General features: G+C 37.9%; 1 protein-coding gene across 16 annotated transcripts in view; it reads right to left on the bottom strand.

Moving 5' to 3' along the window:
* The window catches only part of SLMAP (sarcolemma associated protein), a 177,024-nt gene that overhangs the window by 57,934 nt on the left and 91,912 nt on the right, over positions 1 to 27,178 (bottom strand). For 4 of the 16 annotated variants that reach the window (XM_030811555.1, XM_030811549.1, XM_030811550.1 and 1 more), the window contains exons 4-13: positions 25,165 to 25,201; positions 22,082 to 22,144; positions 14,108 to 14,203; positions 13,776 to 13,847; positions 11,111 to 11,251; positions 9,867 to 10,004; positions 7,237 to 7,405; positions 7,094 to 7,144; positions 6,658 to 6,708; positions 504 to 566 (exon numbers count right to left, since the gene is read on the bottom strand). In XM_030811555.1, coding sequence (XP_030667415.1) covers positions 504 to 566; positions 6,658 to 6,708; positions 7,094 to 7,144; positions 7,237 to 7,405; positions 9,867 to 10,004; positions 11,111 to 11,251; positions 13,776 to 13,847; positions 14,108 to 14,203; positions 22,082 to 22,144; positions 25,165 to 25,201 — 881 coding nt within the window. The remainder of the gene's footprint in view (positions 1 to 503; positions 567 to 6,657; positions 6,709 to 7,093; positions 7,145 to 7,236; positions 7,406 to 9,866; positions 10,005 to 11,110; positions 11,252 to 13,775; positions 13,848 to 14,107; positions 14,204 to 22,081; positions 22,145 to 25,164; positions 25,202 to 27,178) is intronic. The other 12 variants (XM_003257227.2, XM_030811559.1, XM_030811554.1 and 9 more) reach the window with 4 other exon arrangements.

Consider the following 27,178-nt stretch of genomic DNA (forward strand, 5'->3'; position numbering starts at 1 on the left):
GCCTCCCACGTAGCTGTGATTATAGGCATGCGCCACCATGCCTGGCCTCTTTAAAATATTCTTAAAGATAGCCTTTTACAAATTCCCACGGATAGGCAGTTGAGGTCAGACTGTAGGACAATCTACTGCTACTACCTCTCTAAAAAGCTCCTGCTACTCTCAGGGCCATCTTCAGAATGGAGTGCCCAAACTAAATAATTGTTTTTCTGGCTTCATTTACTCTAAGAAATTTATTTAAGAACCTCAAATTTAACAAGCTTGAAAGCTTCCCTCTTTTTTATGGTGGCTAATATGAAATGCTCAGCTCCATCTGTGAAGGCAAATGCAATAGAAATATTTTTCTCAAAAGATAAATAGTTATGAAAAGGTTTGCTGCTGTCTGAAGATGGCCCTTTAAGCACTTCTGCTATAACAAACACATTGAGATCCTCATTTTACCTCTCACTTTTCAGTTTTAGCCTCTGACTTCATTAAAATCAATGTGAAAAATACTCTGTACTCACTCTGGCATTCTATGAATTGATGAATAAAAGTGCAGTCCCCGCCACTCTTTGAAAGCAAGTGCTCTAATAAAGAAAGAAACACCTTTAAGGATATAGTTTGTTGCTGTCTTTGAAAACCAACAGCAAAGGTAGAAAAACTGAAATGTATTAACATGGGTACTAAGTAAGACTAATAAAGGCTTAATATATTTTGATACTAAAGCAGACATATTTTGGAGTTAAAGACTGAAAATTATTAATTTGTACACTGAATGGTTAGCTTTTAAAGGTGTAGTTTTTATCCAAAGAGCTCAAGAAAACCACATAAATATATTGCTTTAAAATGTTTCTTCCACTTTAATGGTTTTTCTACCTTTTGTCCACTAGAGCTCAACAAATACCCTTAAATAATTTAATTTTGTCATTATTAAATTAATTTTCAAGTGATTATTCTACCATACTCCCTCTTCAAAGCTATTCATCTTAGTTAAGAGGCAAAAGGTACTTTAAGAATATCATAAAGTAATACCATAAAAATTTTAAGAAACTGATGTAATAAGTTTTACATATTCATTTCATAATCTTCCCTTTTGAGTTACTTAATCTGTACCTCATACAGTATTAAAACGTTAAATTGTTTATCTCTGCCCAAATGATCAAAATCAGTGCCTATTCATTTCAAAGCAAGAGCTTGGTAAATGGTTTTGCTCAAGTCAAACAGAATTTATTTTTCATTTAAAGAAATGGATGGAGACAATAAAAATCTAACATAGTGGTTAAATAAAAGTTTCAGTCCTTTTCTTACAATAATCTTTATTGTGATTTAAAGAGTTACTTCTGAATCTGGATAATGTCCTTTAACGTGTATTTATATCTTTCAAAATGAACAAATCAATTTTGGAAGTTGAAATGTTAAAAACATATTCTGACATAATGACTACTTGGAAAGTGTGAAAGCATTAGCATCTGTCAAAGGGGACACATGAGTTGGCACCACTCTCTCTATAAAAACCTCCTTCCCCTCTCCTCCACCTCAAGCCACGTTACTCCTCAATCGTCTCAACTTTGCATGAGAGGCAGACACTACCTGTTTTGATCATGCCTTACCTCTCTTTACATCCTTTCTGTTAGCTATCTTCTTTAATTCTATACTAAAATTTATCATTATGCTTTAGTAAGTTACATGGCGTGCAGAGCCTCTCATCTATCATCACCATCAGTGTAAGACAAAAACATGCGGGAAAAAGGTTGATAAAAATTGTGTTTCGGAGAGACCAATGCACTACATATCTAGAATACTATATAGAGATACAATATAGCCTCAAAAAGAAAAAAATACTAACTGCAACAGAAATTTGAAAATAAAAAAAATCTAATAAATAAGAATTTGACAACTGGATCCAGGAAAAGCAAAACGAGAGCCCTCAGTATAATAGTAATTGCCAAGATAAAAAGTTGTTTTTCATAAATCCTATTTTAGCTATGGTAACACTTTAAAAACTCAAACTACATCATCATGTTATATATATAAACTCATTTGGAATGATATTTTAACTTAACTAAAGGACTTTACAAAACATATTTGAAACATATTTCAGACTAATATCAAAGAACTTAAGATATTTATTAAAGAGGGGCATCTCACCATTACTTACAAAGCTAACAATCACACTTTTATCTGAACTCTACATTAAAATATTTACTAAACTGGTTTAGATAAAATCCGATATTAATATAAAAAGATAAAGAACCACTCTACTTAAAATACATTTTATTTATATAAATGAGTTTCCTATGGATTTTTATTTATATACCTGTGTTATCTAATACTGTAGCCATTAGCTACTGTAGTTACTGAACCCTTCAAATGTGGCTAGCTCTAATTGAGATGTCCTAAGCATAAAACAAAGGTACGATGATTTCAATGAATTAGTAAGAAAACAGTAATATGAAATATTTCATTAATAATTTATTAATCATTTTAATATTTATTAATATTGAAATATTTTGGATGCTATAGGCAAAATATATCATTAGAATTTGTTTTGTTTTTTATATAGATATATAATAGAGATGGAATCTTGCTATGTTGTCTAGGATCAAGTACAGTAGTTATTCACAGGTGTGATTGTAGTGCACTACAACCTCAAACTCCTGGCCTCAAGGGATCCTCCTACCTTAGCCTCCCAAGTAACTGGGACAACAAGCATGTACCACTGCACCCAGCTTTTTATATTTTTAATGTGTGTGGTGGTTAATACTGAGTGTCAACTTGAATGGATTGAAGGATACAAAGTATTAATCCTGGGTGTGTCTGTGAGGGTGTTACCAAAGGAGATTAACATTTGAATCAGTAGGCTGGGAAAGGCAGACCTACCCTTAATCTGGGTGGGCACAACCTAATCAACTGCCAGTGCAGCTAGAATATAAGCAGGCAGAAAAATGTGAAAAGAGAGACTGGCCTAGCCTCCCAGCCTACATGTTTCTCTTGTGCTGGATGCTTCCTGCCCTCAAACATCAGACTCCAAGTTCTTCAGTTTTGGAACTCAGACTGGCTCTCCTTGCTCCTCAGCTTGCAGATGGCCTATGTGGGACCTTGTGATTGTGTGAGTTAATACTTAATAAACTCCCATATATATATAGATATATATCTATATCTATCTATCTATATATATCTATATATATATTCTATTAGTTCTATCCCTCTAGAGAACCCTAATACAATGTGGCTGCCAGAATTTTTTTAAATGAAGAGACAGGGTCTTACTGTGCTGTCCAGGCTGGAGTACAGTGGCACAATCATAGTTCATTGCAACCTTGAATTCCTGGGCTCAAGGGATCTTCCCTCCTCAGCCTCCCAACTATCTAGGACTACAGGTGGGTACTACCACACTTGGCTAATTTTTAAATTTTGTGTAGAGACAGAGGTCTCACTATGTTGCCCAGGCTGGTCTCAAACTAATGGCCTCAAGCAGTCTTCCCTGCTTAGCCTCCCAAAGTGCTGGGATTACAGGTACATGCCACCACATCTCACTAATCAAAAAAAAATTTTTTTTCTTCTTTTTAGAGATGGGGTCTCACTATGTTGCCCAGGCTGGTTTCGAGCTTCTGGGCTCAAACAATCCTCCCTCACTGGGATTACAGGAGCAAGCTACTCTGCCCAGCAGAAAATTAAAACTATGTATGTGGCTCTCATTATGTTTATTTTTTATTTTTTTGAGACAGGGTCTCACTCTGTCGCCCAGGCTGAGTACAGTGGTATGATCACGACCCACTGCAGCCTTGACCTCCCGGGATCAAGTGATTCTCCCATCTAGCCTCCTGAGGAGCTGGGTCTACAGGCGCACACCACTATGCCCAGCTAATTTTTTATTTTTTTATAGAGATGAGGTCTCACTATGTTGCTCAGGCTGGTCTTCTTGAACTCCTGGACACAAGCAATCCTTCCACCTTGGCCTCCCAAAGTGCTGGGATTATAGGTGTGAGCCATCACACCCAGCCTTATGTTTATTTCGGACAACACTGTCCTTTACTCTCTAAGATACATTCAGCTTATGCTTATTAGATAACACACACAAAAAATTTACAGTACAAAACCTGTGCTTTTAGTAGCTACATTATATTTAATTTTTAAAATGGGATTCACTGAAAGTATTACTAATTTTAACATCTTCAGATATTTAAAAATATTCTCTTACAACTATACTTGGCTCTCTCTCTACTATTTAAAGAGTAATTTAGTTAAAATTATATAATATGGGTATGGACATTGGTAATACTGGGATACTTGATAATTGATTCATTATTATATTACAAGTGATTCGGAATGGAATTAAGTGACCCATCTTACTCCAAAGTCCACTCTTAACTAAGTTTTCGTATATCCAGAAATTTACTACTTAGTTTCTTTTAAAATACTCTATTAGTCACTATCATACCACTCAATATATCACCACCAAAAAAGCAAGCACACAAATAAGGAAAAAATAATTATAGCAAGGAGTTACCTTTAAGTATCTAAAATATTTATTCTTAAAATCAAGAAGTCTTTAACAATTATATTAATACAAATGAAAACAGTCTACTATTATTTTCATCTGAATCAATTGGAACTGGAAAAAAATGAAGCAGTAAGTTTACAACTCTAAATAGTATAAAGATGTTTCCACGTACATAAAAGGATTCTCTTAATTGAAGGAATGAATAGCAGGTTCCCAGCTTGGGTTAATACTAACATTATTAATAAATATAAAATCAAGGGGTGATGACTGACTTTTTTTTTTTTTGAGACAAGAGTCTCACTCTGTTGCCCAGGTTGGGGTGCAGTGGCACGATCTGGGCTCATTGCAACCTCTGCCTCCCGGGTTCAAGTGATTCTCCTGCCTCAGCCTCCTGAGTAGCTGGGATTACAGTAGCGTGCCACCATGCCCAGCTAATTTTTGTATTTTTTGTAGAGACAGGGTTTCACCAAGTTGTCCAGACCTTGGTGGTCTTGAACTACTGACCTCAAGTGATCCACCCGCCTTGGCCTCCCAAAGTGCTGGGATTACAGGTGTGAGCCACTGCGCCGGACATGATTTATTTTTTTGAGACAGGGTCTCACTCCCATTGCCTGCAGTGGCATGATCTCAGTTCACTGCAGCCTCGACCTCCTGGGCTCAAGTGATCCTCCCACCTCAGCCTCCTGAGTAGCTGGGATTACAGGTGTGTGGCCACCATGAGTGGCTAATTTTTGTATTTTTTGTAGAGACAAAGTTTCACCATGATGGTCAGGCTGGTCTGAAACTCCTGAGCTCAAGCGATCTGCTTGATCCCAATGAATATAAACTACACCTTTAAAAATTCTCAAATTTAAATTCCATCAAATTGGAATTTTAAAAAGTCAATGCATTTTACAAAACATGCATAGAATAGTCAAACAGCAATGATTAATGAACATTTTTCTTGAGAGTTTCAAAATTCATTACATATGGAATATAAGGTTTTGACCTTGCAGCTAACATATACACAATTACCTGAGCCTATACTGCCAGCTCTTGATTAAAAACTGACCAAACAAAGCCAAACCAAACAGCCAAAAAACCCACCTCCTAACTCTACCAGTTTGATTACTGCCCAAGAACTATTATGATATCCCCTGATACATGGAAAAAATATTTTTTCTTTTCTTTCTTTTTTTTTTTTTAAAGACAGGGTCTCACTCTGTCACCCAGGCTGGAGTGCAGTGGCACAATTATGGCTCACTGCAGCCTCAACCTCCTGGGCTAGGCTGACCCTCCCACCTCAGCCTCCCAGGTAGTTGGGACTACAGGCGCACACCACAATGCCTGGCTAAGGAAAAAATATTTAATAAGTTCTGGGTATCCACTCTGATATCTTCCACTAACTTCTGTAGAAAACTGAGATGAAAGGCACATAGATTGGTAAACACAGAAAAGAGTTTTATTTCTACTGTACTCCAAGCACCTAGCGCAGGGTCTGGCACACAGCTGGTGCTCAATTAATGTTAGATGGAAGGGCAGAGAAGGAGAATGACTAGGGATCTTCAAGACTGAAGGCTAATAGAGGTCACTGGGTAAAAAGTGACAGGAAAACCAATAGTGTAGTGACAGGAAAACCAATAGTGGCTATATGTTTTTGGCAAGAGAGAACCCATGCTGTCCAGAAAGAAGGGTCACAGAACCAACAACTAATAAAAGATTTTTCTGATGGCAGAAAAAACTGACCCTGTTCTCTCTGATCAATGAAACAGATGGATAAACAAAGTAGTTTCTATGACACGTACAAGGGCTCAATAAGCTGTTAAATAAACTCGAACGTTTTAAATGGGGGTCAAGTATCACCGGAAGCAGAACTTGATGAAACAAAATGGTAGTACAGCTCTTTGAAAAACAGAGTGGGGAAAAAGAGCTATATTATATATTGCTAAAGTTGAACTTTATAATTTTCTTATTTGAGTAACTGAAATTTCCATATAACAAGGGATATCTAAGAATTGATCATAGCATCAACTCTTACAAAATAAAGGAAAGCTTGATTTTTACATGATGGGGTTCAATGATCTGTGAGAGCATGCTTTTCATTCCAAACACTTAAAACCCTGAACTCTTTATCCTGCTTAAATACTAAAATGATACCATAAAAAGTATATATATATTTAAGTTTTTTACACTACCTTTTTCTGTGCTCCCATTTATTTTAGGTAAGAAGTCATCAACTTGTATCCCTAGGATTAAGACAGTGTATCATTGCCTGATCAAAGAAGTACTACTTTAAATGTGGTCTCAAGTGTAACCATGGCATTCTGTATTCCTAAGATTAAGATTGTATAGAACACTTTAAAAGGGATCCTGCTGTTCATGTACTTTTCTTATTTAAATATCCCTAGGTAGAAGATCTCAGATGCAGAAATTTCACTCATCTCAAGGAGAACAATGGTGCCCACTGGTGGCAATCAAGCATATTTTTAAAGAAAATTTTCTAAAAGAATATAGATACTTTATACCTGATACATAAAACATCCCTTAAAAAATGCAATGTGAGACAGTAAACAAGGTCAAAAGTTCAAGGATAAAATTCAGGTTTAAGTAAGAAATTTGGATGACACCTACCTAAGCTGCTGCATTCTTTAAGAGTTTTCTCCTGAAGATGTTCTAACCGTACTGTAAATAAAAGTCCAAAAAAAAAAAAGATATTTCACAGATAAAAAGAAAAAAAAAATAAAATAAAATCAATTTCTGGATTAGCTACTTACCTTGTAAAGCTGTTAGCCTTTCATTGGTGAAATCATTATCAGCTTGCAAAGCTTCTATTTTTGCCTGGAGCTCCTGTTCTTTTTCTTCCATTTCATCTATTTTATGTTGTAATTCTTTTTTCTCAGCCTGTCCTTTCTGTTGGATTTCCTCTTGTTTTCCCTCTGCTACCTAGAGAAATAGGAAAAATCAGTTATTTAACAAACCTAACTTTGTTTTAAGAGCCCCAGGAATGCCTTTATTCACTTAAACTTCTAAGAAAAAGTTTGTTCTGTATAAATGTTCTACAGAACATTATCTGTAAACCTGACATTTCTTTTTTTTTTTTTTTTTTTGAGACGGAGTTTCATTCTTGTTGCCTAGACAACCTCCGCCTCTCGGGTTCAAGCGATTCTCCTGCCTCAGCCTCCCAAGTAGCTGGGATTACAGGCATGCACCACCATACACAGTTAATTTTGTATTTGTAGTAGAGACCGGGTTTCTTCATGTCGGTCAGGCTGGTCTCGAACTCCTGACCTTAGGTGATCTGCTCACCTTGGCCTCCCAAAGTGCTGGGATTACAGGCATGAGCCACCGCGCCCAGCTAACCTGACATTTCTAAACCACTAAAGATGATAACGACAAAGGCTTGATGTCAAAAATTATCTGCATTGGGTTATTCCTCCATAATACCCAGGAGAGAGAAACTTGGAGGAAGCAAGTAGGCTCAGTACACACAGAGGTAAAGGGTCAACATGGAAAAAAAAATCATATTTTTAGAGAGGGAAGTAAGATTTTTCCCTAAAATTACTATCATTGCAATTTTTAAGTTCTATCATGTTAATATTCTGAAATTTTAAACAAAATTATTTAGTAAAGAGATGACAGTACAATCACTATTCAAAAAGACTTCTGCCTATAGTTTGGATGTTCGTCCCCCAAGCCTCAATGTTGAAATTTGGTCCTCAATGTTGGAGATGGGGTCTAATGAGAGGTGTTTGGGTTATGGGAGCAGATCCCTCATGAATGGCTTGGTGCTGTCTTCATGGTAATGAGTGAATTCTCACTCTAATAGTCCTATGAAAGCTGGTTCTTAAAAAGAGCCTGGCACCTCTCCCAGACCCTCTCTCTTGCTTCCTCTCTCACCATGGAGCACGTGCCAGCTCCACTTTGGCTTCTGCCATGAGTGGAAGCAGCCTGAAGCTTCAACCTGCAGAACTGTGAACCAAATAAACCTCTTATCTTTATAAATTACCCAGGCTCAGCTATTCCTTTATAGCAACACAAATGGACAATGACAATCTCCTTTTAACAAGACCAACTTTGAAAACTATCATAGGGTAACCAACAGAGGTATGCTCTGGTCTTCTCTAACAAACACGTATCGTCTAGGCACTCAATCCATGGTTTGAATTAAATCAAGATGGATCTTCACAAACAGTTGTAAGATTTTTTTTCTCAGTTTATAAGATTCTAAAGGACCAACTAGACATTACCCTATCATTACCCTATGATCTGATCTGTCCTTATCCTAGATGTCTCATAGATAGAGGGAACGGCAGCTAAAGCAGAGTTAACAGCATCCCTGAAAGCTAAAAGGGAGCAAATCATTCCCAGATTCTCTCTAGGCTTGTTCCAGCACAGCACTAAATAGCTGGGCCCTGCCTTTTAGATGGCCTAATGAGAAGCAGTTTTAGGTTTTAAAACATCTGAATATCATGGATTTTGCTGATTCTCATCTATTTCCTGTTATATATTTTAAAAATGTCTATTGTGAAGCACTTACTACATATTCATCCAGAGGAACTATGTCAGCATTTACAGGCTTTCAATTATCTAAAGAAATGGAGGTTGGGCTAAATGGAATACAGACACCTTATTTTCACTATAAATTTCAACTATTATCAAATTTTTACATCAATAACTATTCAGCAATACCTAAAATCTTTTTTTATAGAAATCTTATTTAATATGTAGTACCACCTACATCCTGCTTTCTTACTTTCAGCATAATTTAACACATTAAAGGAGACTATGCAAATCAATTCAAAATATCTATCTATACCAATGGTTTTCAAACTGAATTTTTGTGTGTGTGTGTGTGTGTGTGAGACGAAGTCTTGCTCTGTCGCCAGGCTGGAGTGCAGTGGTGCAATCTTGGCTCACTGCAACCTCTGCCTCCCGGGTTCAATTGATTCTTCTGCCTTACACTCCCAAGGAGCTGGGACTACAGGCACGCACCACCACCAGCCCAGCTAATTTTTATATTTTTAGTAGAGATGGGGTTTCACCATGTTGGCCAGGATGGTCTCAATCTCTTGACCTCGTGATCTGCCCGCTTCGGCCTCCCGAAGTGCTGGGATTACAGGCGTGAGCCACTGCGCCCGGCCCAAACTGTTTTTTGTTTGTTTGTTTTTCCTTTAAGATGGAGTATCACTCTGTCGCCCAGGCTGGAGTGCAGTGATGTGATCTCAGCTCCCTGCAACCTCCGTCTCCTGGGTTCAAGTAATTCTCCTACCTCAGCCTCCCAAGAAGCTGGGATAACAGGCGCCCGCCACCCCATACCCAGCTAAAGCAATACCTAAAATCTTAAGCTATCCAGTGTGTTAGGGATTATTAGCTTAACATACTTTCAGGCAGAGTAAATACATACCTTTAATTTATCAGATAAATCTTTAATCTCATTAACTGCTCCATTATATTTATTGGCTAATTCTCTTAATTCTTCCTGAGTCCTTTCATTCATTTCTTTCAGATGGGTACATTCATCTTCAGTATTACTCAGACTTCGCTGCGATTCAAGTTTACAGGCAATTTAATTAGAATAAGTGTATATTTGTTATTTAGAATTCCTTCTAAATGAAATTTATAAAAAGTATAATTCTATGGACTATTCTAAATCAACATCTGCCCTGGACTTTAAATAAAGCTGAGTTAAATAACATAAGAATTTCAATTTACGCTAAAACAGAAAACATAACTAAGAATTAACAGAAACAACAAAAAAAGAAAAGTGGAGGGAGAGCAGGGGCAGGAAAAGGATGCTGCCTTTATATAATTACTATTTTTGAAAGGCCAATGGGTATGACTTTTAGCTGTGAAAATATTTTAAGCCTATCAATCTTGAAAGCAAGCTTAATAACATCCAACAATTAATTTAATTAAAAATTAAAAGACAGTAACTTTCTTTATATATTAAATTAATCACACAACAGTGAATCAGGCACTATGGGACAAGGTAGCAACACAAACTATACCTGTAGTAAGGAAAGGTATGTTTACCATTTAGTTTCTGAAGAGCATTTTAACTAATTCTAGTAATACATTATTTATGTGGTAATTTTGCTGTGGTTCAAAGAAATGATCTATATTATGAATTAGAATTTTTTTCCCCAAAGCAATAAAAATTGCATTTTGATTGCTCCTCAAAGACCTAGAAAGGACCTTGGAGATGATTTCACCTTTGAACTTCCTAAATATATGACACAGCTAGTTTTCCTCTCTGTGGAGTGAATTAAAAAAGAACAAGTAGTGTAGACTCTTAGCCTCACACTGACCCCCCTCAAATAGAAGCAAAGCAAAACCAAGTGACAGGAAATCAACTCCCCAGCACATATCGTGGTCTGCTGTATGGAGGGTGAATCCTAAGCAGAATGCAAACAATAAGATTCCCTGGTTACGCTTTTACTTCCTCAGCCATTGACTAGGGAGCATAAGTACCAAAACTCACATGGAGAATTCCTGTCAATGAAAGCAGCATAACTGTTCCTTCCCACCTGACAGACAGAAAATATTTCCTAACTATATAATAATACCCAAGTTTAAAGTATCCTGGAATGCTTGAGATTTTTTTAAACACTCATAATACTATTTAGTATTTTTTTTTAATTGAAATACCTCAACTTCTGAAAGTTTTCTAACCACTTCAATTTTCTCCTGAAGAACCCGCCTCAGGGACTCTTTGGCTGTTGTCTCATAGTTATGTTTATCCTCTTGTAATGCTATAAGTTCCTTTCGTAAACTATCTTCTGTTTGATTCTAGAATAAAAGATATTTATAATTATAGACAAGTTATTTTTTAAAAGCATTTATTGTTTGAAAAAAATTAACACATTATGATATACTTTAAATTGTATATTAAGGTACCTCCAAACATAAATGATTCTGGCCCTGTATTAACTAAAGATGTATTTAAAAGTTGCATAAGTAAATTATGCCTTCACAAACATATTAATTTCCACCTCCTATAGAAAAAAAGTTATAAGCAATTGAGATTTCTCTAAAATATACAAAATTAATTACTTTTATATTTGTCATATTTTCTGCAAGCCACCATATTTACATTTGTAGGCAAAAATAATCAGTTACCTTCAAAGGCACCAAGCATTCTAAAACAATGGTTAAAACAAAAGGAATAAGAGTACCATGGGGGAAAAGCAGACTTCATGTCTGGGGCAGGAAAAGTACAAAATGAGCCTGAAACATCTTGTCTAAAATGACAGCATGAAGCTATCAATCTGAAGACATTTACACAGACCAAAGATGGGATAATTTGAGCATCAATAAGAAAAATAGGCTGGCCGCGGCACTTTGGGAGGCCGAGATGGGAGGATTGCATGAGCCCAGGAGTTCAAGACCAGCCTGGGCAACATAGCGAGACCCTGTCTGTAAAACAAAAAAAACAACTGCACCAGATTTAAATACATCAAATATGTTTAAATCTAAGTGGAGGGAGAAAACACTTCATGGCCAGTCTTTGGTAGATGAAAAACCACCAATTCATTATTCTGAAATCTAATAAGGGGAGAAAAATCACTTATCTTGCTTTCCCCATAGAAAACATACCTCAGGGTTATTTAAATTTTTTTATTCCAATAGTTTTAGAGATACAAGTGGTTTTTGGTTACATGGATGAATTATGTAGTGGTGATGTCTGGGATTTTAGTGCACTCATCACCTGAGTAGTGTATATTGTATTCAATAGGGAGTTTTTCATCCCTCTCTCCCCTCTCACTTTCCCAACTTCTGAGTCTCCAACGTTCATTATACCACTCTGTATGCCTTTACATACCTATAGCTTAGCTTCCACTTATAAATGAGAACATGTGGTATTTGGTTTTTGATGCCAAAGTTACAAAAAACAATGGCCATTGTTTTTTCCTTTTTTCGTTTTTTTTAGAGACAGGGTCTCTCTTTGTCACCAAGGCTGGAGTGCAGTTCTGCGATCATAACTCACTGTAATCACAAACTCCTGGGCTCAAGTGATCCTTCCACCTAAGCCTCCTGTGTAGCTAGGACTACAGGTTATGCACCACCATGCTAAGCAAATCTTTAATTTTTGGTAGATACTGGGTTTTGCCATGTTGCCCATACTGGTCTTAAACTGCCCCCGCCTTTTTTTTTTGAGACAGTCCCGCTCTGTCGCCCAGGCTGGAGTTCAGAGGCGTGATCTTGGCTCACTGCAACCTCCACCCCCACCGGGTTTAAGCAATTCTCCTGTCTCAGCCTCTTGAGTAGCTGGGATTACAGGTACCTGCCATCATGTCCAGCTAATTTTTGTATTTTTAGTAGAGACGGGGTTTCGCCATGTTGGCCACGCTGGTTTTGAACTCCTGACCTCAAGTGATCTGCCTGCCTCGGCCTCCCAAAGTGCTGGGATTACAGGCATGAGCCACTGTGTCTGGAAGGAAACTTCTCTTTATAGAAGTAACCCAGCTAAATAAGTGAAGGAATAACAGAATTACATCATTATTTTTGTAACTTTGTTGTTGTTGTTGTTGTTGTTGAGACAGAGTTTCACTCCTGTTGCCCAGGCTACATTGCAATGGCAGGATCTTGGCTCGCTGCAACCTCTGCCTCCTGGGTTCAAGGGATTCTCCTGCCTCAGCCTCCCGAGTAGCTGGGATTACAGGCATGTGCCACCATGCTAGGCTAATTTTGTATTTTTAGTAGTGATGGGATTTCTCCATGTTGGTCGGGCTGGTCTTGAGCTCTCGAGCTCAGGTGATTCGCCTGCCTCATCCTCCCAAAGTGCTGGGATTACAGGAGTGAGCCACTGCGCCCAGCCTTATTTTTGTAACCTTAATGAAATAATGGATCTAGGCTGGGATCATCAATGATTGATAAAATCTCAAAAAGAAAGACAACTAGACATTATGTTGTCCCTTGGTGGAAGAACACAATACCATCCATAAAGTGTTGTTGACAAAAAGAAAAACTGAACCTAAATCACATCAAATCTCTAGATGGAACTACTAATTTATGGAGTGGGAGGGGGAGCTAAAAAATGTTTAAATAACAATGCAGACTGAGGGAAATTCTAGAGGACAAATGACCCAGTTTTTTCAAGAAATATTAACTGTAATAGAAAAAGGACAGACTTGTACATGGGTATTCATTACATAATTATTTTTATTTACATGGATGTCTGACATTTCTCAAGACAAAATATTTAAAAGAATTGTGGAAATGTATGAAGTTTTTAGCATAAATGATAGTCAAAGAAATGATGTTACATAAAAAACTATGCATTTCATTTTACACATTTGAGGTTAATACCTACTTTGGAGCATGCCTGTAATTGGTTTCCCATAACTTCTAACCGTGATAAGAGTCTATCTTCATCTATTAAAGCCTATTGAAGAAAAATTAAATATAAGTAAAGCTCGAGTAATTATAAAGTCACATGGATATAAAAAAAAGGTTGCTACTGACAACAAAAGATATAAAAGCATAAAACTGACCAGCATCCACTGTAAAATGCTAAATTTTCAACAACTTGTTCATTAGTTAGGAAATAACTTTGTCTTTGTTTGCTACAGTTTAGTTTATTTAACATGTATGGAATATTAAACTATGTTTAAATGTTTCTTAAATATAAAACAACTGGAATACCTGCCAACTGGTATCTGAAGCCTCTTGGGTGATGGCTAGTAGCCGCTGAAGCGTGGCTAACTTCTGTTCCAACATTTGTTCCCGATGTAAGGCCTCCTAGTATTACAAATCACAAAAGAGATTCTAATAAGCTCATCATGATTCTTTTGAGGAGTGATCAATTTTCAGCACATTCTAAAATGTTTTCATATTACATCCCACTTGATGTATTTTAAAGTAGGTGAAACTTGATAGTACTTTGTAAAACATACAGCAGTCCCCGCTTATCTCTGGTTTCCCTTTCCACAGTTTCAGTTATAGTGCAGTACAAGATATTTTGAGAGAGACAGAATGTTGACATTCACATAACTTTTATTCACATAACAGTATACTGTTGTAATTGTTCTATTTTATTATTATTGTTAATTTCTTACTATGCTTAATTTATAAGTTAAACTTTATCATAGGTATGTGTATATATAGGAAAAAACATAGTAGATACAGAGTTTGGTACTATCTGTGATTTCAGGCATCTACTGGGGGTCATGGAACATATTCCCTGTAGATAGGAAATGGCTACTCTATGTATATCGGCCACATCATTTTAGTCTCATTTGTTGGGCGGAAAGTACTGCTATTAGAGGTTCTCTAACTGCAACTTCTCCCATAATAGAAAACAAGTAACCTGTTTTTGTTTTCTTTTTATTCATAATTTGGAAGACCAAGTTTTTAAAAACATATAATAGAAAAAGCTAACAAATGTTTCAGGTTTGCATTTTATACACACACACACACACACACACACTGTGTGTATGCAGACATATACCTATACACACATACACATATATACAGTCATGCACCACAAAACAACATTTCAGTCAACTATAGACTGCATATACACAGTAGTCCCCAAAAATTATAATGAAGCTGAAAAATTTCTATCGCTTAGTGACATCATAGCCATCCTAACATTGTAACACAAGGGGGCATTACTCACGTGTTTGAGATGTTGGTGTAAACAAACCTATTGTGCTGCCAGTTACACAAAAGTATAACACATATAATTATGTATAGTACATAATAGTATTATATGACTTTATTAGTTTATGCATGCACTATACTTTTTATTGTTAATTATAGAGTATATTCCTTCTGCTTATTAAAAAGAAAAAAAGGTTAACTGTAAAATACCTTCAGAGAGGTCCTTTAGGAGGTATCCAGAAGAAGGTACTGTTATCACAGGAGATGACAGCTCCATGCATGTTACTGCCCCTGAAGACCTTTCAGTGGGATATGATGTGGAGGTGGAAAATAGTGATAATGATGATCTTGATACTGTGTAGGCCTAGGCTAATGTGTGTGCTTATGTCTTCATTTTTAACAAAAAAGTTTAAAAAGTAAAAGCAAGCTTAAAAAATTTTTAATAATAAAAAGCTTATAAATTAAGAATAGAAACAAAATATTTTTGAACAGCTGTACTATGTGTTTGTGTTTTAAGCTAAGTGTGAATACAAGAGTCAAAAAGGTTTTAAAACTTATAAGTTTATAAAGTAAAAAAGTTACAGTAAGCTAAGGTTAGCTTATTAATGAAGAAAGAAGAACATTTTTTTCTTTTTTTGAGACAAGAGTCTAGCTCTGTCACCCAGGCTGGAGTGCTGTTGCATGATGATGTCACTAAGTGATGGCTCACTGTAATCTCAGACTCCTGAGCTTATGATCCTCCTGCCTCAGCCCCCCAAATAGCTAGGAGGCAGACACGCACCACCATGTCCAGTTAATTTTTTTTTTTTTTTTTTTTTCTGAGACGAAGTCTCGCCCTGTCGCCCAGGCTGGAGTGCAATGGCGCAATCTTGGCTCACTGCAACCTCCGCCTCTTGGGTTCAAGCGATTCTCTCACCTCTGCCTCCTGAGTAGCTGGGATGACAGGCAGCACCACCATGCCTGGCTCATTTTTGTATTTTTAGTAGAGATGGCGTTTTACCATGTTGGACAGGCTGGTCTCGAACTCCTGACCTCAAGTGATCCACCCGCCTCGGCCTCCCAAAGTGCTGGGATCACAGGTGTGAGTCCCCGCACTAAACCCCCACCTAATATTTTTATTTAAAATTTTTTTTTTTTTTTTTTTTTTTTTTTTAACAGATGGGGCCTTCTTATGTTGCTCAGGATGGTCTTGAACTCCTGGTTTCAAAGATCCTCCCACCTTAGCCATCCAAAGTGCTGGGATTTCAGGAATGAGCCACCATGCCTGCCCCAAAAACTTTTTAAATATATATTTAAAGCAGCCTAAGTGTATAGTGTTTATAAAGTCTACAGTAGTATACAGTAATGTCACAGGCCTTCACATTCACTTACCACTCACTTAATGACTCACCCAGAGCAGCTTCCAGTCCTGCAAGCTTTATGCATGGTAAGTGCCTTGTACAGGTATATCATTTTCTATCTTTTTCTTTTCTTTTCTTTTTTGAGACAGAGCCTTGCTCTGTCATCCAGGCTGGAGTGCAGTGGTGTGATCTCAGCTTACTGCAACCTCTGCCTCCCGGGTTCAAGCAATTCTGGTACCTCAGCCTCCCGAGTAGCTGGGACTACAGGCATGTGCCACCATGCCCAGCTAATTTTTGTATTTTTAGTAGAGACAGGGTTTTGCCATGTTGACCAGGCTGGTCTCGAACTTCTAGCCTCAAGTGTTCCTCCTGCCTCGGTCGCACAAAGTGCTGGGATTACACTGCCTCCAGCCTTTTTCTATCTTTCATACTGTATTTTTACTGTACCTTTTCTATATTTAGGTATGTTTCCAAACACGAATACTATTGTGTTACAACTGCCTTCAGTATGCAGTACAATAACATGCTGTATGGGTTTGTAGCCTAGGAGCAATAGGCTATACTGTGTGTATAGGTGTGTAATAGGTTACGCCATCTAGGTTATATAAGTACAATGTATAATGTTCGCACAATGACAAAATCACCTAATGAGATCATATGCCTGTTAAGCAATGCATGATAGTATATATACGTATACATGTGTATATATACAACCACATACACATATATGTGAATATATGTGAAATATATACATCTCAGAACAAACTCATTCCAACTGAAGCCAAGATAATCTGGTCATCAGCAGAAATACTTTATAATGGCTTAACTGCACAAGTATGATATCTAAAATAGAAACAGCTTTTAATTTTTCCTTTTAAAAATGTTATTTATATAAACATATACATTTTTGTTTTATTTTATTTCTGAGACAGTCTCATTCTGCAGCCCAGGTTGGAGTGCAGTGGCATGATCTTGGCTCACTGCAACCTCCACCTCCCGGGTTCAAGCAATTCTCATGTCTCAGCCTTCTGAGCAGCTGGGACTACAGGTGCACACCACCATGCCCAGCTAATTTTTGTATTTTTTGTGGAGATGAGCTTTCTCCATGTTCGCCAGGCTGGTCTTGAACTCCTGGTCTCAAGTGATCTGCCTGCCTCGGCCTCCCAGAGTGTTGGGACTACAGGCAAGAGCCACAGTGCCCCGCCAATATATACATTTAAAGAGAGAGATTGCTTCACTCACACAGCCTATTGCATTTTCAGGTGTTCTGATTCTCTCTGACTATGTAACACTTAGCAGCAATTAATATACCAAAATAGGTAAGAGTCCACTGAACATTGATTCAATGTAATTAAGGGACTTATAATGGGAGAATTAAATAACTATTTGGCAGCTCCAAAGATATATATATCCAAAGATACATATATATTATATATTATATTATATGTATAATTATATATTATACGTATATAAGTATAATATATATTATATATTATATGTATAACATATATATTATATGTAAATATATATATATATTTTTTTTTTGAGACAGAATTTCACTCTTATTGTCCAGGCTGGAGTGCAGTGGCATGATCTTGGCTCACCGCAGCCTCTGCCTCCCGGGTCCAAGTGATTCTCCTGCCTCAGCCTCCCAAGTAGCTGGGATTACAGGCATGTGCCACCACGCCCAGCTGATTTTGTATTTTTAGCAGAGATGGGGGTTTCTCCATGTCAGTCAGGCTGGTCTCGAACTCCTGACCTCAGGTGATCCACCCACCTCAGCCTCCCAAAGTGCTGGGATTACAGGCATAGCCACCATGTCTGGCCCAAAGATATATTTTACAGAGAAAGACATTGGTGTACAAAGTCTAAACTCTAGGTGGCTTGTTAACAGTTAATAGCTGTTAAGCGGGTCTCCTTCACTCGGAATCAAGGTGAAATGCTCACAGCACTTAGTTGTGGTTTTGGCATACCTTCTTCACCTTGTTCTATTCCTGTTATTATCCAGAGGAACACTTACGACCCTAATGCCTCTGAGACACCTCAACAGAGAATTATACACTTCAAACATAGTACTTGAGGTTTAAAGCATGAATTTATTGTTCTCCACATCTTTGATAAATAATGACTATGGAAAATTTTGTCTACTTAGAGGTACTACATTTTAATATAAGCTACAGGTTATAATAAAGCTATAGGTTAAAGAATCTAATAAAAAGCCATACACCTCAGAATCCATATTAAAACACAGCTTCACTTAAGAGACTATTTGCCAAGTTTAAGTTCCTAAAACATTCTTAACATCCAGGAAATTACTCAGATGCTGCAAAAAGTTTTACTGAAAAACAAAGCCATCAACCAACCATATCTTTAGAATCTACTTCCACTAGATGGTGTAATTTCACCTTTTTAATTCAATTCCATTTAGAGTTTAACTCCATGAACTATATCCTAATAGAAATCTAATATGTCCAGGAATGGTCTTTTAGTTAGTTCTAAGGTATAAAATGCATATATTCTAGTTTTTATTTAAAATGTTCACAATTTACATTAGAACTTTAGCAGTTCAATAAGAATGTATACAGAAAAGACTGGTATAATTTTATCTCAAACAGCTAGAAAAGGAATAGCAGAGGATTAGAACACTAGGAATATTCACAGAACAAGAAGGTTGGAAAGAGTGAGAGAGTGAGGGAGTGAGATTTGCTATCCACGATGACTAGTAACAGTAGTATACAAGCCTGGGCAAATAATTTAACCTGTATGAGCCCCACATTTCTCATACGAAAAACGAGGTTTAAACTACATTAATCTCAAAGTTTTCTTCCACCTCTAAAAATAAGCAGCTTAATTAATGTGACTTCCTATTGAATGGTAAACTACTAACATTTATGGCATACATTCTATGTGCCAGGAACTGTTCTAAGTGCTTTACATATATTAATTTTGTTTATTCTTCACAATTCTGTGAAGTTAAGTGCTATTACTATATCCATTTCACAGATGAGGAAAATGAGGCACAAAAGTGTTAAACAACTTTTCCAGTAGGTCAGAATAAAGCCAAAGATTAAATCAAGGGAATTTTGGCTTAGAATACTCTTAAATACTCTATTAAAATCCAAATGTGTAATGTTTTTCTGTGCATACATTATGCCTGGTGGAAGATCTGATTAATACATTGATAATTTTCTGTTCATTTTCATAGATGTGTACATTCTTAACTAAGATGGAACTGTTCTCACTGATTGATTCCTATAAAAGAATGTAGGGGGCCGGGTGTGGTGGCTCAGGCCTGTAATCCCAGCACTTTGGGAGGCCAAGGCAGGCGGATAACGAGGTCAGGAGATTGGAGACCATCATGGCTAACATGGTGAAACCTCCTCTCTACTAAAAATACAAAAAATTAGCCAGGCGTGGTGGCATGTGCCAGTAGTCCCAGCTACTCAGGAGGCTGAGGCAGGAGAATTGCTTGAACCCGGTAGGTGGAGGCTGCAGTGAGCTGAGATCACGCCACTGCACTCCAGCCTGGGCGACAGAGCAAGACTCCATCTCAAAAAAAAAAAGAATATAGGGACCCAGGATCACAGGTTTGGTTCTATTACTCGAAACAAAAGACAACTGAAGGCCTACCCACATAAAATGACTCACTCGAGGTCACAAAAGTGGGTTGAGTAGCAGAACTAAGATAAAAACCTCAATCTTGCGCGGTGTGGTGGCTCACACCTGTAATCCCAGCACTTTGGGAGGCCAAGGTGGGTGGATCACTTGAGGTCAGGAGTTTAAGACCAGCCTGGCCAACGTGGTGAAACCTAAAAATGTACTCTACTCTACTAAAAATACAAAAAATTAGCCAGGTGTGGTGGCACATGCCTTTAATTCCAGCTACTCGGGAGACTGGGGCAGGAGAACTACTTGAACCCGGAAGGTGGAGGTTGCAATGAGCCTAGATTGTGCCAGTGCACTCCAGCATGGGTGACAAGAGTAAAAGTCCGTTTCAAAACAAAAAACAAAAAACAAAAAAATACCTCAGTCTCTAATCTCCTGATCCAGGGTTTTCTTTAACCATGCTCCCTCACCAGAATAAGAAACATAATTTAGCCCAAACCCACAAAAACCAGAAAAAAAAAAACAAAAAACCCCAAACACTTGTTTGCTTTTTAAAGATTTATACGGTTCTTTAAATATGGCATTAACTTGAAGAAGTATCTGCTCTACACCAAGAAATTATTCTGTGAATCCAGCAGCACAGCACAGTGATTACACAAAGCAGAAAATCTGAGGTCTGGCTGTCCAGGTTCAAATCCCAGCTCTACCATATACTTGATATGTGATACTGTATAAATGATTAAATCTTCCTGCCTCTCAGTTACTCTATCTGTAAAAATAGGGATAAAATATGCACCTTGTAAGACTGTCGTGAGAATTAAATAATATAGGTAAAGTGCTAGAATGAAGCTTGGCATATAATAAGTGCTATATAATTACTTGCTATTAATATTATTAAGCAATCAAAATCTCTCCCAGTTATTTTTTATTTAAAAGTCATCTATGGGCCAGGTGCCATGGCTCATGCCTGTAATCCCAACACTTTGGGAGGCTGAGGTGGGTGTATTGCCTGAGCTCAGGAGTTTGAGACCACCCTGGGCAACATGGTAAAACCCCATCTCTACTAAAATACAAAAAATTAGCCAGGTATGGGTGGTGGATGCCTGTAGTCCCAGCCACTCAGGAGGCTGAGGCAGGAGAATCGCTTGGGCTCAGGAGGCAGAGGTTGTAGTGAGCTGAGATCGTACCATTGCACTCCAGCTTGGGCTACAGACTGAGACTCCATCTCAAAAATAAAATAGAATAGCATAAAACAAAACAAAACAAATAAAAAATCATCTATGGATAAATAATTGTTTTGGGGCTCGGCATGGTGGCTCATACCTATAATCCCAGTGCTTTGAGAGGTTGAGGCAGGAAAAAGACTTGAGCCCAGGAGTTCGAGGCTGTAGTGAGTTCTGATCATGCCACTGCACTTCAGCCTGAGAGACAGAGCGAGACCCTGTCTCTAAAAAAATTTAAAAACAGATTTTAAAAAACTGTTTTGGAACCTCCTCATACTTGAACAAAAAAATTCCTCTTGTACAAAGGCTTTTCTCTAGATTTAATGTTGACTCTTTTATCTTTCTTCATAAGATCTACTTTTAATCCTTTGTTCTTTTTTGAAAAGATAGTATTTCTTTTGTATTTGCATCCAGCCATTTTTTTATCCTATATTTGTGAATTTGTGAAATAAAATGTAAGTTGTTTAATTCTGCCCTTCTTTTCTTGAGACAGGGTCTTGCTCTGTTGCCTAGGATGGAGTGCAGTGGTGCCATCAAAGTTCACTGCAGCCTCGACCCCCTGGGCTCAAGTAATCCTCTCACCTCTACCTCCCAAGTAGCTGGGACTACGGATGCACAACATCACACCTAGTTAATTTAAAAAAAATTTTTTAATTAAAGGGGTCTCACTTTATTGCCCAGGGTGGTCTCAAACTCTTGGCCTCAAAGAATCCTTCTGCCTAGGCCTCCCAAAGTCCTGGGATTACAGGCATCAGCCACCATGCCTGGCCCTAATTCTGCTTTTAAGAACTTTTAAAACTTTAAAAGAAATTCTGCTTTTAAGAAGTCTCAAGATTTACTTTTACCTGTAGATACTGAGAAAGCTGGAACAGTTCCTGAGAGTACATACTTGGAGTGTTAGCAGCAACCTAGAAACAAATGACACAATATCAACAGAAAACACTTCATAAAGAACATTAAAGACAAACCAATTCCTTGAAATGTCTACTTACTTAAATATGCAAAATAACTGTTATTAAAATCACAAATTTATAGCACAAAGGCAATATAGCCTTTTAATTTTTTTTCTTTTCTGACGGAAATATAGCCTTTTCTTAATCCAGAAATAAAATCTCCTAAATCAATAGATCCACATATTTTCCCTTTAAAATTCATCATTAAATAGTTCTTTAATATTTTAACAAGCCTCATTCATTTAAAAGTAGCCATCTTCAAAATGGTATTTTTATGTGGTATAGGGAGGGCAGGGACATGAAATACAACACTTTGTCCAGTGGCCTGAGGCAATGTTTCTTTAAATCCATAGGTAGGTTTTAAGAAAACAGATGGGAAGTAATGGTGTTTAAACACTGTAAGTCATAGTCAAACTAGAACTCAAGAGTATTATAAGGAATATCTTCTATAAGGGTTTTTTCAAGGCTGCAGAATATAGAACCATGGCATTATTAAAAAGAAAAACAGGCCGGGCGCGGTGGCTCATGCTTGTAATCCCAGCACTTTGGGAGGCCGAGGTGGGCGGATCACGAGGTCAGGAGATCGAGACCACGGTGAAACCCCGTCTCTACTAAAAATACCAAAAAAAAAAGAAAAACAAAAAAGGGCCTGGCATAGTGGCTCATGCCTGTAATCCCAGCACTTTGGAAGGCCGAGGGGGTAGATCACCTGAGGCCAGGAGTTCGAGAGACCAGTCTGGCCAACATGGTGAAACCCCGTCTCTACTAAAAATACAAAAAATAGGCCAGGCGCGGTGGCTCACGCTTGTAATCCCAGCACTTTGGGAGGCCGAGGCGGGCGGATCACGAGGTCAGGAGATCGAGACCACGGTGAAACTCCGTCTCTACGAAAAATACAAAAAAATTAGCCGGGCGTGGTGGCGGGCGCCTGTAGTCCCAGCTACTCGGAGAGGCTGAGGCAGGAGAATGGCGTGAACCCGGGAGGCAGAGCTTGCAGTGAGCCGACATCGCGCCACTGCACTCCAGCCTGGGTGACAGAGCGAGACTCCGTCTCAAAAAAACAAACAAACAAACAAACAAACAAAAACAAAAAATAGCCATGTCATGCTACTGCACTTCAGCCTGGACGACAGAGCAAGACTCCATCTCAAAAAAAAAAAAAAAAAAAAAAAAAAAAAAAAAAAAAAAAAAAAGAAAAGAAGAAGAAGAAGGGCCAGGAGGCACAGTGGCTCACACCTGTAATCCCAGCACTTTGGGAGGCTCAGGCAGCCAGATCATCTGACGTCAGGAGTTCAAGACCAGCCTGATCGACATGGAGAAACCCCGTCTCTACTAAAAACGTAAAATTAGCATGGCATGGTGGCGCATGCCTGTAATCCCAGCTACTCGGGAGGCTGGGGCAGAAGAATCGCTCGAACCTCGAAGGCAGAGTTTGCAGTAAACTGAGATTGCACCATTGCACTCCAGCCTGGGCAACATGAGTGAAACTGTCTCAAAGAAAAAAAAAAAGGAGGAGGAGGAGGAAGAAAGAAGGAAGAAAGAAGGAAGAAGAAGGAAGGAAGAGGAAAAAGAAGAAGGGAGGAGGAGGAGGAAGAAAAGGAAGAGGAAGAAGAAAAAGAAGAGGGGGAGGAGGAAGGAGGAAGAGGAGAGAGCAGGAAGAGGAAGAAAAAGAAGGAGGAGAAGGAGGGAGGAAAAAGAGAAGGAAGGAAGAAGGAGAAAGAAGGAAGAAGAAGAAAGAAGAAGGAAGAAGTAGGAGGGAGGAAGAAGAAAAAAACGAGTAAGAAGAAAGAAGGACGAAGAAGAAAAAAGAAGGAAGAAGAAGGAGGAAAGAATAAGAAGGAAAAAGAAAGAAGGCAGAAGGAGGAAGAAAGAGGAAAGAAAAAGGAAGAAACAGGAGAAGGGGCAGAAGAAGCGAGAGAAGGAGGAGAAGACGGAGTAAGACGAGGAGGAGGAGAAGGAGAAGGAGGAGGAGAAGGAGAAGAAAAAAACAAGAAGGAGGAAAAGGAGGAGGAAAGAAGAAAGAAAAGAAGAAGAGGAGGAGGAGCAGGAGGAGGAGGAGAAGAAGAAGAAGGAAGGACTACTGGGTTGCTGTAATATTTACCCCTATGTGTTAGCTTATTAATGATGTTATAGCACCAGTCCTTATTAAGCTTGGGAAGTATACTTTAATTAATATGCTGACTAGACAGCAGAGAGTTGGCATTATTTTTTAAATTTAGTTCTAAATTAGCAGGACCATTATTTACTTCTGAATAATTCTTGGTATTGCAGAAGTTGATGATTAACCACTTTTACTTCTAAAAAAGGAATCTAACAGAGAACTTCAGTTTCAAGCAGGCTTTTATTCTTCATTCAAATGGAAGAAAAATGTAAAATATTTTTTCCACTAGTTTAGTTACTGCACTAAGAAAACTAGACTCTCACATTAATGTCAAAAGATGTATTTTGGGGGGCTAATTAGCAATGAAACCTACCATTATTTCTGAACAAAAGAAAAATGCTTTCTAGCAAGCAATTATTGCAAAGTTTCTGATCAGATCAGGTAAAAAGTAACCTTCAAAGAAAATAAAAAAACAATTTTTGTAAGCCTGTATTTCTGTATTACCTCCCTGTATTGGTAACTGTTGAGTGAACTATTTAGGTAGAAACTTTAACAAATTTCTAGAGAGACTTGTATCTCAGAATAAAAAGTAACAGCGAATACTCCTTATCCCTGACTAGACACAAAACAGGTACTCCTAGTTTACACAGTGAATAATTTAACTGAGATAACAAAGGCTTTTTCTGAAGAAACATCCATCTTAGATTCTCCAGATATTGAAGATCAGAAGATTACAATAACTACATAGCTATACGCATTCTACATATTTTGTTACAAAAGAGAAATAAATTTCTAGGTAAAGCATATTAAAAACAAACATTTTCAAAGCAACATAGCTGAGTCAGTTTGGAAAAAATAATCATTAGCAACTTACTTTGTCAACAGGACTTGGTAATGGTGCATGGATGACACTGAAAAGTAAAATTTAGAAGTTTTATCTAATATCCGGACAATAGAGGAAACAGAGTATGAGAGCACCAGAATATCTTACACCACAAAGTTTATACATTTGCCTTCATGTAATTAAAAAAAGTGAACTATTTTTCAATCCTTCATAAATGTACAAAATTCTTAGAAAACAAAAATATGTAAACCTACCTTGTACACGTCAATATATTTCTAAAAACAAATTCCAAATCCAAAATGTATTAAATGCTCTTTGAGGAGCCACTACTTTTTGAGGGATATGATGAATTACTTGATTATAAGAATTTCTATACAGAAAAGGAGTACTCTTTATCCATTTTCGGCTAGGCATGTTGGCTCATGCCTGTAATCCCAGCACTTTGGGAGGCTGAAGCAGGAGGATCACCTGAGGTCTGGAGTTCAAGACCAGCCTGGTCAACATGATGAAACCCTGTCTCTACTAAAAATATAAAAAAATTAGCTGGGCGTGGTGGCACACACCTTTAGTCCCAGCTCCTCGAGAGGCTGAAGCATAAGAATCGCTTGAACTCAGGAGGCGGAGGTTGCAGTGAGCCAAGATTGTGCCACTGCACTCCAGCCTGGGTGACCAAGTGAGACTCTGTCTCAAAAAAAAAAAAAAAAAAAAAAATCCATTTTCAATTTTGAAATATGTAAATTATGTTCTTTTAAAATTAAACATTCCTATACAGAAAGTCTTAAGCAAAGTCTGGAAAGCAAGGTTATAATTTGGAAACTTGTTCCAGTGAAGAACAACTTTAATCAAAACACTACTATTCCTCTTCTCTATCCAGCCACCTCAGAAACTAACTGAAAACTTAGATGTATGTATGAAACTGAACTCAGCATAATACTTTAAAACAAAACATTAAATAGACGGCATTAATTGGTACTAGTTGCCCTGTTGGCCTGATAACTACTGCTGACAAAAGAGTAGTATAGCAGCTCAGAAAGTACACTGGGTCCAAAATCTAGCTCTACCCACCAGTTAAAAGGCAAATTGCCTAATCAATATAGGTCTCAGCTTCCTCATGCATAAAATGAGATAATCGAGTCAGGCATGGTGGCTCACACCTGTAATCCCAGGACTTTGGGAGGCCGAGGTGGGCGGATTACGAGGTCAGGAGTTCGAGACCAGCCTGGCCAACACAGTGAAACGTCATCTCTACCAAAAATACAAAAATCAGCCAGGTGTGGTGGCATGTGCCTGTAGTCCCAGCTACTTGGGAGGCTGAGGTGGGAGAATTGCTTGAACCTGGGAGGCGGAGGTTGCAGTGAGCCGAGATCATGCCATTGCACCCCAGCCTGGGCAACAGAGCAAGACTCCATCTCAAAAAAAAAAGTGGGCGGGAGATAATCATACAACCAATTCCATGGAGTTATTGGGGGTATTAAATGTATTAATATGAATAAAGAGCTTAAAACAGTGCTTTGGAAATAGGACTTGATCACTACTGTTACTCTCATGAGAATATAGCAGCTAAGGAAGCTAGAGTCCCTATTTTACAAGGCCCTGCAAGATACTGTTATGTGTGTTGGGGGTGAGTACAGGGGACTCAAAGCAAGGCTACCACGCATGACCTCTACCAGCTGCTAATCACTCCACATCCTAGAGGCCATTCTTATAATGGCTAGCTTGAAGGTTGACTGGGTAAAGTTCTTAGCTTGAACTGATAAATCATATGTAAGCTGCTGAAAAACTGATCAGACGTGAGTTAAAAATAGGAATAATTTTGATCCCACCTTAATAACTGCAAACACTGTAAGAACTGGTCCAATTCAACTAGTCACAAATAAGCTAAAATGCTGAATAAAATAGAATATTAAGTACCAGCACCCACTTCCCTTCTGAGCAGCCATGATACAGACTTCATTGAGCCTACATAAACTTTACTGTCCTTCTTTGATTATACATCTGTGTTCTCAGGAACTATGACCTATTCACCTGTATATCCCCAAAGCCC

Source organism: Nomascus leucogenys, chromosome 4 (assembly GCF_006542625.1).
Source record: "Nomascus leucogenys isolate Asia chromosome 4, Asia_NLE_v1, whole genome shotgun sequence".
NCBI classification, from domain to species: Eukaryota; Metazoa; Chordata; class Mammalia; order Primates; family Hylobatidae; genus Nomascus; species Nomascus leucogenys.